Below are 14,097 nucleotides of genomic sequence, written 5' to 3'. Positions count from 1 at the left end.
ATAAGCTGTCGGAATCTGTACAGGTATATTGTAACCAATGGGGTCACCAGGCTAGCATCAGCAAACTTACCTGTGTGTGTGCCCTTCATCTGAGGCCAGAAGGAGCCAGGTCCTAGAATCATAAGCCTGTGGGCAGCGAGGGTATGAAAGTCCACAAAAAATCATGTTGGATCTATTTCTGCTGGTCTCCAAATTGAATTGGCATTCATCAAGTCTAATAATTTTTTTTCTATACTTCATTGATGTGCATTCTTGTTGTTCCGTCTAGGTATTATGTGTCTGGCCTCACAAAAGGTGGGATAGACATGTTTGCTGACAACTTGCCTGGATTTCCTGACAACATCCGTCTTAGCAGTTCAGGGGGATACTGGGTGGCCATGTCTGCTGTGAGACTTAACCCTGGATTTTCCATGATGGATTTCTTAGCGGACAAACCATGGATTAAGAAAATAATTTTTAAGGTATGTAGAAAAAATCTCTACTTAGGCAAGTGGCATTAACTATATCAAGCCAAAGGCTGGGTAGCTTATCGGTAAATTTTAGGATTCTGGGATGAAATCCAGGAGAGCTGGAGGCAACCCTCGCAAGTAGATTGTGAACATATAAACTAAATGCAGAGTTAGGGTACTTTCACACTTGCGTTAGTCTTTTCTGGCATAGAGTTCCGTCAAAAGGGCTCTATGCCGGAAAATAACTAATCAGGCATATCCCAATGCATTCTAAATGGACAGAAATCCGTTCAGTTTGCATCAGCATGCCTTCCGTTCAGTCACTGTCAGGCGTTTTGGGCGGACATAATACCGCAGCATGCTGATCAGTCTCTGGGCATTAATTCCCATTGACTTGCATTAGTGCCGGATCCGGCATTGCGAAACAACTGAAGGACGGATGCGCAGACTGGGAAAACTGTGAGAAAGACTGCAAGACGGATCCGTCTATCCGCATGACAAGCGGAGAGACGGATCCCTTCTTGCAATGCATTTGTAGATGGATCCGCACCCGGATCCGTCTACAAATGCTGTCAGTTGTCACACTGATCGGCGGATCCGGCAGGCAGCTCCGACGACGAAACTGCCTGCCGGATCACACTAACGCTAGTGTGAAAGTACCCTTAGCGCTGTACAGGCTCAAGCTCTGGGGCCCCTCGTGCTGCAGGGCAATAATGCAAAATCCTGAACACATGAATGGGGCAGTACACATGCACACTGTCACTCCATGTAACGCTATCTCTGGCAGTCCCATGTCGTTGAATGGAGCAGTGGACATGCATGTATGTCTGCCGCTTCATTCAATCAGGGGAACACAGGCAGTGTCAGACTTGGTTTCCTAGGACCCACCAGTAAAATTATTTTTGGGGGCCCACTGTAAACCTACATGTAAATATTTCCTGCTCACACAGCGGCAGCAGTAGCAAGACACTACAAGATGATGGATTATGGGGGTCCCGGTAGTGACTGAGAGAAGACTAGAAGCCTTCTCCACAACCCATAGATTTATTACTTAGCTGCCCAACTACAGCATTTACGCGGGTGGGGGATGGAGGAGGACATTAATAAGATGGGGCGAATTGCGCAAATTCTAGTGGGGGGGAACTTAATAACAGCGTTAGAGGATGGATCCCTGGATAAAGCAGGGAATGACCTTCTGGTACTTAATATGGCCCAATTACATGTATGCAGAACTCCATAAAATATCTGCTATTCAGACGTGGGGACGATACAGACTTACCCACATGCATCAACTTTATGATGGGGAGACTTTAAAAGAATATGCCCAACTACAACGTGAGTTTCAGCTTCCGCACTCCCAATTTTACATGTATTTACAGCTTATACAGACGTGGACAAAATTGTTGGTACCCTTTGGTCAATGAAAGAAAAAGTCACAATGGTCACAGAAATAACTTTAATCTGACAAAAGTAATAATAAATTAAAATTCTATAAATGTTAACCAATGAAAGTCAGACATTGTTTTTCAACCATGCTTCAACAGAATTATGTAAAAAAATAAACTCATGAAACAGGCATGGACAAAAATGATGGTACCCCTAACTTAATATTTTGTTGCGCAACCTTTTGAGGCAATCACTGCAATCAAACGCTTCCTGTAACTGTCAATGAGACATCTGCACCTCTCAGCAGGTATTTTGGCCCACTCCTCATGAGCAAACTGCTCCAGTTGTGTCCGGTTTGAAGGGTGCCTTTTCCAGACTGCATGTTTCAGCTCCTTCCAAAGATGCTCAATAGGATTGAGGTCAGGGCTCATAGAAGGCCACTTTAGAATAGTCCAATTTTTTCCTCTTAGCCATTCTTGGGTGTTTTTAGCGGTGTGTTTTGGGTCATTGTCCTGTTGCAAGACCCATGACCTGCGACTGAGACCAAGCTTTCTGACACTGGCTAGTACATTTCTCTCTAGAATTCCTTGATAGTCTTGAGATTTCATTGTACCCTGCACAGATTCAAGACACCCTGTGCCAGACGCAGCAAAGCAGCCCCAGAACATAACAGAGCCTCCTCCATGTTTCACAGTAGGGACAGTGTTCTTTTCTTGATATGCTTCATTTTTTCGTCTGTGAACATACAGCTGATGTGCCTTGGCAAAAACTTCGATTTTTGTCTCATCTGTCCACAGGACATTCTCCCAGAAGCTTTGTGGCTTGTCAACATGTAGTTTGGCATATTCCAGTCTTGCTTTTTTATGATTCGTTTTCAACAATGGTGTCCTCCTTGGTCGTCTCCCATGTAGTCCACTTTGGCTCAAACAACGACGGATGGTGCGATCTGACACTGATGTTCCTTGAGCATGAAGTTCACCTTGAATCTCTTTAGAAGTCTTTCTAGGCTCTTTTGTTACCATTCGGATTATCCGTCTCTTAGATTTGTCATCAATTTTCCTCCTGCGGCCACGTCCAGGGAGGTTGGCTACAGTCCCATGGATCTTAAACTTATGAATAATATGTGCAACTGTACTCACAGGAACATCTAGTTGCTTGGAGATGGTCTTATAGCCTTTACCTTTAACATGCTTGTCTATAATTTTCTTTCTGATCTCTTGAGACAGCTCTTTCCTTTGCTTCCTCTGGTCCATGTCGAGTGTGGTACACACCATATCACCAAACAACACAGTGATTACCTGGAGCCATATATAGGCCCAATGGCTGATTACAAGGTTGTAGACACCTGTGATGCTAATTAGTGGACACACCTTGAATTAACATGTCCCTTTGGTCACATTATGTTCTGTGTTTTCTAGGGGTACCATCATTTTTGTCCATGCCTGTTTCATGAGTTTATTTTTTTACATAATTCTGTTGAAGCATGGTTGAAAAACAATGTCTGACTTTCATTGGTTAACATTTATAGAATTTTAATTTATTATTACTTTTGTCAGATTAAAGTTATTTCTGTGACCATTGTGACTTTTTTTCTTTCATTGACCAAAGGGTACCAACAATTTTGTCCACGTCGGTACATGCTATGCATTCGCAGGGTAAAGTGGAAAGGATTAAACCGTCCTGTAAACATGCGATCATAGATTTGGCAAGTTCTAAGGGTACCACTAGCTGGGTTACATCGTTGCATTATAGCAGTCTTTATGCAAACGCAATTTAAAAAGCAGCCTCTCTGATTGTATGACAAATGGCGGGATGATATAACTGATTTAAACGGAAGACCAGTGGCACAAAGTGCTAGAAGGATTTACGGATATAGCGGTGGGTGAAGCACAAAGAATGTCACAGCTGCTATTGCTACATAGGGTCTATAGGACACCTGCCCTCTTAAGGAAAATGGGGTATAGATTGGATGACCTATGTCCCAGATGTGGTGCACCCAATGCTGCGTTGATACACCTTAGGCTGGTTTCACACGGCCATTGCAGGAAAATGTGCGGGTGCGTTGCGGTGCACGCTCCATTTTTCCACACGAGTGCAAAACGTTGTAATGCACTTTTGCACGCACGTGAGAAAAATCACGCATGTTTGGTACCCAAACCTCTTCACAGAAGTTCGGGCTTGGGATCGGTGTTCTGTAGATTGTATTATTTTCCCTTATAACATGGTTATAAGGGAAAATAATAGCATTCTGAATACAGAATGCATAGTACAATAGCGCTGGAGGGGTTAAAATAAATAAATAAATAATTTAACTCTCCTTAATCCACTTGCTCGCGCAGCCATCTGCTCTTCTGTCTGTCTTCTGTGCTGTGTGCAGGAAAAGGACCTGTGGTGACGTCACTCTGGTCCATCACATGATCTTTTACCATGGTGATGGACCATGTGATGAGCGGAGTGATGTCACCACAGGTCCTGTTACTGCACACAGCTAAGATGAAGACAGAAGGAGATGCGGCTGCGCGATCAAGTGGATTAAGATGAGTTAAATTATAATTTTTTTATTTTTAACCCCTCCAGCGCTATTTTACTATGCATTCTGTATTCAGAATGCTATTATTTTCCCTTATAACTATGTTATAAGGGAAAATGATAATGATCGGGTCTCCATCCCGATCGTCTCCTAGCAACCGTGCATGAAAATCGCACAGCATCCGCACTTGCTTGCGGATGCTTGCGATTTTTCACGCAGCTCCATTCACTTTTATGGGGCCTGCGTTACAGAATATAGAGCATGCTGCGATTTTCATGGAATGCCACTCATGTGAACAGCCCCATAGAAATGAATGGGTCCGGATTCAGTGCGGGTGCAATACGTTCAACTCGCGCATCGCATCCGCGCGTAATACTCGCCCGTGTGAAAGGGGCCTTATGTGGAACTGCCCCAGGCTGAGAAGATGCTGGAGGGATGTGATGGATATAATACAAAAAGTGTTTAAGACTCAAATTGCGGTTACCGCCAGGGTGTGTGTACTTGGCTGTGTTGACAGTTATTCAATATCTTCTGAACATACAGTATACGAATAATCGCCAATGTATCAGGCAAGAAAGGTGATCGCGTATCATTGGGTGGATCATGACCCTCCTAAGGTTCAAGAGCTAGTTAACAAGGTTCATACCCTGCTGCAACTGGAGAGATTTGTATATCAAAAGAGGAATAACCTTAAAAAGTTTGAAAAGATCTGCAGATGGAAACAGCACTGTAACTTTGAAGATTAATCTGGAGGTTGTAGTTGTATTGGAGTAGGATTTCCGGATCACAACACCCAGGAGAGGTTGCTGTGGTACATGTGCTTCAGTACCTATTCTTGTGATATGCTGGCATGAGAGTCGACCGGGTGATTTGATGTCTATACTATACCATTGCAGAATATGTATCTGAAAGATAACGACTTAAAATAGTTTTTCTCGTGCGTGGCATTGGGGGACACGGCACCATGGGTATATGCCCAGCTGCCACTAGGAGGCTGACACTAGAAACAAAAAAAGTGTTGGCTCCACCCAGGTGGGCTATACCCTTCTGCTAGAGCCAGAATAACTCAGTCTAGTTCTAGTGTCCGTAGGAGGCAGACATGACCTGCTAGCAGGTCATCCTGCTAATTTTTTTTTTTTCTTTACAGGTGGCAGGGGTGGCTCCATCGTGTTCCACCTTAGTTGCCCCCCCCATGTCTCCCGCCCGGGCAGATGGGTTTTTTCAGGCCATTCATTCCCTGCATGCTCTGGGGGTCATCGTTCCGGTTCCAGAGTCAGAACGTTTTCGGGGTTTCTACTCAAACCTATTCACTGTTCCCAAAAAGGACGGTTTGCTCCGTCCTATCCTGGATCTAAAGGCGCTCAATCACTTCGTCCGGGTCTGTCATTTCCGCATGGAGTCCCTCCGGTCTGTGATCGCCTCTCTGGAGTTGGGCGAGATGCCTATCTCCACGTTCCCATCGCCCTCTCCCACCAAAAGTTCCTTCGCTTCGCGGTGGGTTCTCTTAATTTCCAATTTGTAGCCCTTCCCTTCGGTCTGGCCTCCGCGCCGAGGGTTTTCACCAAGGTGTTAGCTCCCCTCGTGGCCCTTCTTCGTGCCAGGGGGGTCGCCTTGGTGCCTTACCTGGACGACCTTCTGATTCGGGCCCCGTCTCCGGTCTGTCCAGTCTGAGCGTCACCGTCGCGGCTCTTGCTCAGTTCGGGTGGCTTGTCAACCACTCCAAGTCCTCCCTTATCCCACGCCAGAGGATGCTTTTTCTGGGCATGCTTTTCGACACTCTCCTCGGGCGGGTGTTCCTTCCCCCAGAGAAGATCTCTTCTCTTCAGGCGGGGGTGCATCTTCTCCGCGGGCCGTCCTCTCTGACCATCAGGACGTGTATGCGCGTCCTGGGGAGGATGGTGGCCTCATTCGAAGCCATTCCCTATTCCCAATTCCACTCCCGGGACCTTCAGCTGTTCATCCTATCCAGGTGGGACAAGTCCCCGGAGGGTCTCGATCGCCTTGTCCGTCTCCCCCCTCAGATTCGCCTGGATCTCTCCTGGTGGTTGCTTCCCCGGACGGTGTCCCTGGGCCGGTCCTTCCTCCCTCCCAGTTGGCGGGTGATCACGACCGATGCCAGTCTCTCGGGATGGGGAGCGGTGTTCGAGTCCCTCACGATTCAGGGTCTGTGGTCTGTTCAGGAGTCCTCCCTGCAGATCAACGTTCTCGAACTCAGGGCAATTTTCTTAGCGCTGTCGCACTGGACCTCTCGTCTGCGCGGCCTCCCGATCCGGATTCAGACGGACAATTCCACCGCCGTGGCTAATCTGAATCATCAGGGGGGCACCAGGAGCGTGATGGCCCTGCAAGAGGCCTCTCAGATCCTGCGATGGGCGGAGGACCACGTTCCCGTTCTCTCCGCCGTCCACATTCCCGGGGTCGACAATTGGGCGGCAGACTTTCTCAGTCGTCAGCTTGTCGACCCGGGCGAATAGTCCCTCCACCCGGAGGTGTTTCATCAACTGTGTCTCCGGTGGGGAACTCCGGACGTGGATCTTTTCGCGTCTCGCCTGAATCACAGGCTTCCGCGCTATGCCGCGCGGTCCAGGGATCCGCAAGCTCTAGCGGGCGATGCCCTAGTTCTGACTTGGTATCAATTCGACCTTCTGTATCTCTTTCCGCCCATCCCTCTTCTGCCTCGAGTGCTCAAGCGTCTCAAGGCAGCCCGGGTGCCGGCGAATCTGGTGGCTCCGGATTGGCCCCGCAGGGCGTGGTACGCAGATCTTGTGTTCCTGCTCGCCGACGTTCCGTGGCGTCTTCCCCTGCGCCGCGATCTCCTTTCGCAGGGCCCTCTGTTCCACCCGAATTTACCGCAGCTTAGTTTGACGGCGTGGCTGTTGAGACCGCGGTCCTGAAGGCCCGTGGTCTCTCGGACTCTGTCATTCAGACGATGCTTCGCGCTCGGAAGCCCCAATCGGCCCGTATTTACTACCGGACCTGGAGGTGCGAGTCCGGACGTTTTCGTCCCCTCCTTTTTTCGGTCCCTAATATTCTGGCCTTCCTTCAGGCTGGCTTTGAAAAGGGGCTTCGCCTGGCTTCTCTCAGGGGGCAGATTTCTGCCCTTTCGGTCCTTTTTCAGCGCCCTGTGGCCGCGCAGGTTAGGACCTTCCTGCAGGGTGTCGCTCGCCGAGCCCCTCCTTTTCGCCTTCCGGTGGAGCCATGGGACCTGAATCTCGTCCTCGATGCTCTTCAGGCCTCTCCCTTTGAGCCCTTGGCAGACATCTCTCTGTCGTTTGTATCGTTTAAGGTTGCCTTCCTCTATCCGCTGGGTTTCCGAACTGGCGGCGCTTTCCTGCCGGTCGCCTTTCCTGGTGTTCCATCAGGACAAGGTGGTTTTGCGTCCCGTTCCTTCCTTTCTTCCTAAGGTTGTCTCCTCGTTTCATATCAATGAGGAGATTGTCCTTCCTTCCTTCTGCCCTAATCCTTCTCACCCGCGGGAGAAGTCTCTCCATTGCCTGGATGTTGTTCGGGCTCTCCGCTGGTACCTTCGCCTCACGGAACCCTTCCGTCGTTCGGACTCTTTTCCTGGTTCCGGCGGGTCCTCGTAAAGGTTTGCCTGCCTCCAAGGCCACATCTCTTGCTGGGTTCGGTCGGCTGTCAAGGAGGCGTACGCCGCGAAGGGCCGTGCTCCCCCTTCCAGGTTGACTGCTCATTCGACTAGGGCAGTTGGGGCTTCCTGGGCGGTGCGTCATCAGGCTTCGGCTGCCCAGCTTTGCCGGGCCGCCACCTGGGCGTCAGTTCACACTTTCTCTAAATTTTACCATATTCATTCCCTGGCTTCTGCTGACGCCAGCCTGGGGCGTAAGGTTCTGCAGGCAGCGGTGCTTTAGGTTGCCGTCTTGGCATTCTTCTTCCCTCCCTCAGGGACTGCTTTGGGACGTCCCATGGTGCTGTGTCCCCCACTGCCACGCACAAGAAAAATTGATTTTTTGTACTCACCGTAAAATCCTTTTCTCGTAGTAGGCATTGGGGGACACAGATCCCACCCTTTCCTTTGGAGCATTTATTCTTGTTTGTGGTTCCGGCGTTTGCTTGTGGTTGTCGGGTTCCCCAGTTTAAGACTTGTTGGCACTCCGTTTCTTTTTAGTTCAGGTGTGGCGTTCCTACTGCTTTTGTACTGACTGAGTTATTCTGGCTCTAGCAGAAGGGTATAGCCCACCTGGGTGGAGCCGAAACTTTTTTTGTTTCTAGTGTCAGCCTCCTAGTGGCAGCTGGGCATATACCCATGGTGCTGTGTCCCCCAATGCCTACTACGAGAAAAGGATTTTACGGTGAGTACAAAAAATCAATTTTTTTGTTTCTGCTCTTCTTGCACAGACTTTTCACCTAAGAGACTTTTGGAGTTTCTCCGATGTGTTGTGGGACTTCTGGGACCGGGGTTGGAAGGGAGGGGGGTGGGACGGGGGGGTAGGGGGGGGGGTAATGTTTTGTCTTCTTTATGTTGTTGAAAAAACTTTCAATAAAAACAATCTGAGCTAAAAAAAAAAAGCCTTCTCCACCATCTGATGTGTGTAAAATAATAAACTGGGTATATTATTTTACAAACTGCCCAGTTTTTATACCAGCATAGGCTGTTATCTGTATGCAGTGCAGTCAGTCTACTGTGCCACTTGTGCTGGGGGACTAAGGCCCAGCTTGCTCAGGAGCCTACTAGGGGATCTACCTGTTCCCCTGTGCCCTTTCTTGTGACCTGTGAGGGCCAGAGCAGTCACACACACCGATCAGACACTTATCCCCTGTCCTGTTCATAGGGGATAAGTTATTGTAATGGTAGTGGGACAACCCTTTTAAATTACTTTCTGAAAATATTTTCTTCTTCTGTTTTCTTCATCTGTAGATCTTCAGTCAAGACACCGTGATGAAGTTTGTCCCCAGATACAGCCTTGTCTTAGAGCTAGGAGAGAAGGGATCTTACAAGAGAAGTTTCCATGATCCTAATGGAGAGGTGGCAACGTACATAAGCGAAGCTCATGAGCATGATGGATACTTGTATTTAGGATCTTTCCGGTCACCATTTATCTGTAAATTGAACCTGAAAGATGTTTGATTTTTCTCGTGTGTGTAATTGAAGGACGTACACTGGACCGATCTTCCAGGACCTCGGAGCTGTCACCATGTCTGCTGCCTTGGACCGTACTCTGCATCATAGAGACACAAAATCTCGCCAACAGGAGCATAACCCTATCACTCATGTGTGGACACATAAAAGCCACTCTACCAAGTCACATAGACCACACATGTAATATAACAAAACATAACTGTGATAGAGACCCCCCCTTGGCCAGTAAAGTGCATCCAATGTTAGATACAGTGACCAGTGCAAAATGGCAAGAACCAATGCCACGTTACATTGTGTTTCAATAATGTTATGTATTGTTATATTACATGTGTGGTCTATGTGATTTGGTAGTGTAGAATCATTGAGGCACACGCTGATTTTGTGATCCAGTTGGGTGTATTCGCAGAGTAGCATGTAGAATATTTGGTTTTCAGAGAAATCTCACTTTTTTTTTTTTTTTTAAGCTAATCTGTGAAGAACATCTTGCCTTGCTTTACGTTATAGAGAATGTATACAAGTTTTTTTCTGTTGACAGGTTACCTACCAATAGTATAGATATGTGTACAGCGGAGGTCGGATAGTTCATGTATTAGAAACATAAATGACACAGTGCATTGTTTGGTTTTTTAGGTTGTGATCCAGTGCATGCCATCAAAAATCCAATGTGTCCAATAATAATGAGAGTTTCAGGGTTTGATTATTGTGATTGATAGATGGATCCTGTGGCATATGTTGCTGCCAGTATAACCCTAAAATATGAATAATTTAAGCCTAGAAGTGGTAGATTATTATTATTATTTTTTTTTCTAGGGTTTTTTCTAGTGCTAATCAATTTATAATGACATTTTTAGCCCATTATAGCCTCAAAGGGAATGGCAGGCACCTGAAAGCATGTGGTCCAGATTTTATTTTATTGGAAAATATTCTTGTATAACTACTGCATTTTTTTTATATGCATGGTTCATTGCATGCATTTATATGGTTCGTGTAGGAAGTAAAGTACTGCCAAAAAAAGTACATGCTACTTTCCATGGTACTAACTCAGTAATCCCAGCCCAGGAGTTTAATGTGGGCAAGGAGTAGTTGAATGCAAACTTACCAGTTTTCCTGCCAGGATAACAAGGTGTGGTTATTTGCCTTCTATTCCATGGGTGACAGCAAGCTGTAGCACAAAATTAATTAGGCACTAGGTTTTCATATTATTTTGCATAAATCAGTAGTCCAGGCAACCACAAGAAACTTTGTAATGCCTCATCAGAGAGAAATGTCTACCCCCCCCCCCCCCCCCCAAAATGAAATGCTTTTTACTTTTAAAAAGATCTTATCTCACAGAGGGAACATATTACATATGTCAATGCAAAGCTATGGAGACACACAGACAAAGAGACTGCACAGCTAAATAGGAGGTTTATACCTCAGCACAAGTACTTTATTCCCAACCATACAGGTCAGTACTTCTGTTTAATGTCCTCCATTATCCTGGGGCTGCTTGTGAGTGAGAGAAAGTTGGGAAGCAAATTCTCCTCTACTTTCTTTGTGTAGTGGATGGAATCTGGTCTCCACCCACCGTCTCTGGGAGATATGCAAACTAGACCTTCACTACGCACAGGGAAAACTGCTAAAAATGGCAGATACAAGTCATATAATGGCCAGAAAAATGATTAGTGTTATACCTCATGCACACACAATGTACTGTTGATTAATGCAAAGTTTGTTGAAAGGTTAGGTATGCGGTATACTTTAAAGACTATGGGGGGGTTATTCAACATCGGAACTGCCCGCCGATCTGCCGCTGACTGAAAGCATTTGTGAGACTGATCCGGATGTGGATCCGTCTCACAAATGCATTGCAAGAACGGATCTGTCTCTCCGCTTCTCATGCGGACAGACGGATCCGTCGTGTATCTTTTTTTCACATTTTTACCGGTCTGCGCATACAAAGGACGGATTCGGCATTCCGGTATTTTGAATGCCGGATCCGGCACTAATACATTCCTATGGGAAAAGATGCATGGTGTCAAAATGACTGAACTGAAGACATCCTGATGCATCCTGAACGGATTACTCTCCATTCAGAATGCATGGGGATATGCCTGATCAGTTCTTTTCCGGTATAGAGCCCCTGTGATGGAACTCAGCGCCGGAAAAGAAAACGACTAGTGTGAAAGTACCCTTAAATTTGAACAATAAAAAAAAATATGTATGCAAAATGGCATAAAGCCAGTCATGATAGCACAAACTAGATACTGTTAGAGTTATGAATTTTTCAGGTATAAAGCAATCAACAATCAAATTTTAGGTCAATCGGCCAAATAACAGACACAACCACAAAGGGGCTGTATCTGTGGAGATCTGAGGTCCGCCTCAAAAGAGCTTTATTTTATATCCTTATTATAGTAGGAGTAACTGGGGGGGTCTCAAGGCGGTTACAGCACATACGATTGGACCTTTGCAGGTGACATAGTTACACGTGATACATTTGGCATTATCTTATAGTCATATAATTAGATAAGTAATTCGGACAAGTATATAGGTAAAAGTTTATCTCTCCAGGCAATGGAAAGGTACACCGGACATCTGGTAGATTATCCTTGGCAAACATGTTCAAATGTTCTGAGACCACTGATTTATACCGGCATGAAAATGCATTTTTAATTGTCTAACCGTGTTACTAATCAGATAGGAAAATACACCCTTTTCTGTACATGTTACACATGTCTAGTCAAAACTTAACTATGCTAGAATATAGTTTATATCACTCATGGGGAATGCAACTGAAAAAAAAATGTGTGTGTGTGTGTGTGTGTGTGTGTGTATATATATATATATATATATATATATATATATATATATATATATATATATAATAATAATAATATTATAATCTTTTTTTTTTTTTTAAGTGAGGAATTTTCTCCCATTCTTGAAATGATTGACATTTACATTGGGTAGGATCACATTGATAGGGTTCAGGAGCTGTGATGGAAGTAAATGAAAGTTTTAGTAAGTCCTGCACTGATTTCGGTACATGTGGGGGGAACAGAAGCTCCTAGGATCCCACCTAAATGACATAATTTAAGGGGTTGTCCTCTGTCGGAATCCCTCAATTAGCCAGGATGGAGACAGAGCTGCTCTCACTCTGGCAGACAGAGCCCTGGTCACCCATTTATTTCAGTAGGGGGTCAGGGAATACTACATTTTCCTTGCTGACTGCTGGGAGGGAAAATATGTGCAGCAATTATCTGATTTCCAGGGTGGAGATAGATCCTTTAAATGAATACCGTTTATTGTCATGCTGCTAAAATCGTTTCCATCTCTCATATACTATTAATACATATGACAGAGGTCATGGGCTTTGCCATGATGCTCCTCAATCAATGTAGCCATGCATTCCTACACAAGACTGTTAATTTACCATTACGTAACTTGGAACTAACCTACTGTACTCGCTGGCAATTTTTGGTCATTAATAGAATTATATTTTCTTGTGATCATCCTTATTTACAGAGGCAAATTGAAACAATGAAGAAGAAAACTGCATTGCTGTTACGGCTGCATCTCTACTGTGTTAATCCAATAAAATGTTATTTTTTAAGTGCTTGTCACAAAATTCTTTGGATCTAATGATAGATTATTGAAGGCAGATTTTTATTTTTTTTTGTATTCAATTCCAAAGGCTGGTGTACATTTTGAGTAGTTACTATACATAGAGTTCATCAGTACAAGGTGCACAACACGTCACTGAAAGTTGTGAGCATTCTCTTAAAGTGGTTGTGCCAAGCTTTTATGGCAAAACTCCTGGATAGGTATCTGATAGGTGGACGTCCAACTCATGGGACCCCCAGTAAGCATGGGGTCCCATTCCCCTGTATAAGGCCTCTTTTGCACGAGCTTGACTGATTAGGTCCGGACACTTTCAGTGAAACTCGCACCATTTTGCAAGGAAGTTCAGTCAGTTTTGTCTGCGTGGGAACAATGCGTTTTTCACGCGGGTGATAAAAACTTAAGGTTCACAAACAACATCTCTTAGCAATCGTCAGTGAAAAATGCATTGCAGCCGCACTTTCTTGCAGATACAATACGTTATTAATGCAGCCCCATTCATTTCTATAGAGCCAGGGCTGCGTGAAAAACGCAGAAAATAGAACAATGCGTGAAAAACAACGCTCATGTACACAGACCCATTTAAATGAATGGGTCAGGATTCAGTGCGGGTGCTATGTATTTAAGTCTCGCACTGCATTCGCGCGGAAAACTCGCTCGTGTGAAAGGGACCTAAATGGAGTTGCAGATCGCACTTGTGTGGCTCCACTTCATTCTCTGAGACAGCCAGGAATAGCCAAGTGCTGTACTCAGAGTGAGTGGAGCAGACCCCTTTTCTCTTGATTATTGGGCGTCTCAGTGGTCGTATGCCCATCAATCAGATACTTATCCCCTATCCTGGTGACAGGGAATATGTTAAAGGGGTAGTCCAAGAATGGAAACTAGTGTCCATGGGTAAAATGATCAACAAAAACTTCCAGTCCATTGCCAAGTTCTTGTCTCTGCCACTTCCAGTCCTCACTGGACTGAAAATGTAATGTGTATCTACATGCACGTCACCAATGATGGCCAATTATTTGGCCTTAATGTTG

At 45.6% G+C, this 14,097-nt stretch overlaps 1 protein-coding gene across 2 annotated transcripts in view; it reads left to right on the top strand.

Annotated features, from left to right (window-relative positions):
* LOC122934710 (adipocyte plasma membrane associated protein) overlaps window positions 1-10,480 on the top strand; it is a 45,106-nt gene extending 34,626 nt beyond the window's left edge. For both annotated transcript variants that reach the window (XM_044290367.1, XM_044290366.1), the window contains exons 8-9: window positions 269-461; window positions 9,242-10,480. In XM_044290367.1, the coding sequence (XP_044146302.1) occupies window positions 269-461; window positions 9,242-9,451 (403 nt within the window). In that variant the 3' untranslated portion in view covers window positions 9,452-10,480. The remainder of the gene's footprint in view (window positions 1-268; window positions 462-9,241) is intronic.
* The last annotated feature ends 3,617 nt before the right edge of the window (window positions 10,481-14,097 follow it).

Source organism: Bufo gargarizans, chromosome 4 (assembly GCF_014858855.1).
Source record: "Bufo gargarizans isolate SCDJY-AF-19 chromosome 4, ASM1485885v1, whole genome shotgun sequence".
Lineage (NCBI taxonomy): Eukaryota > Metazoa > Chordata > Amphibia > Anura > Bufonidae > Bufo > Bufo gargarizans.
This window is presented reverse-complemented; position numbering and strand designations above follow the sequence as displayed.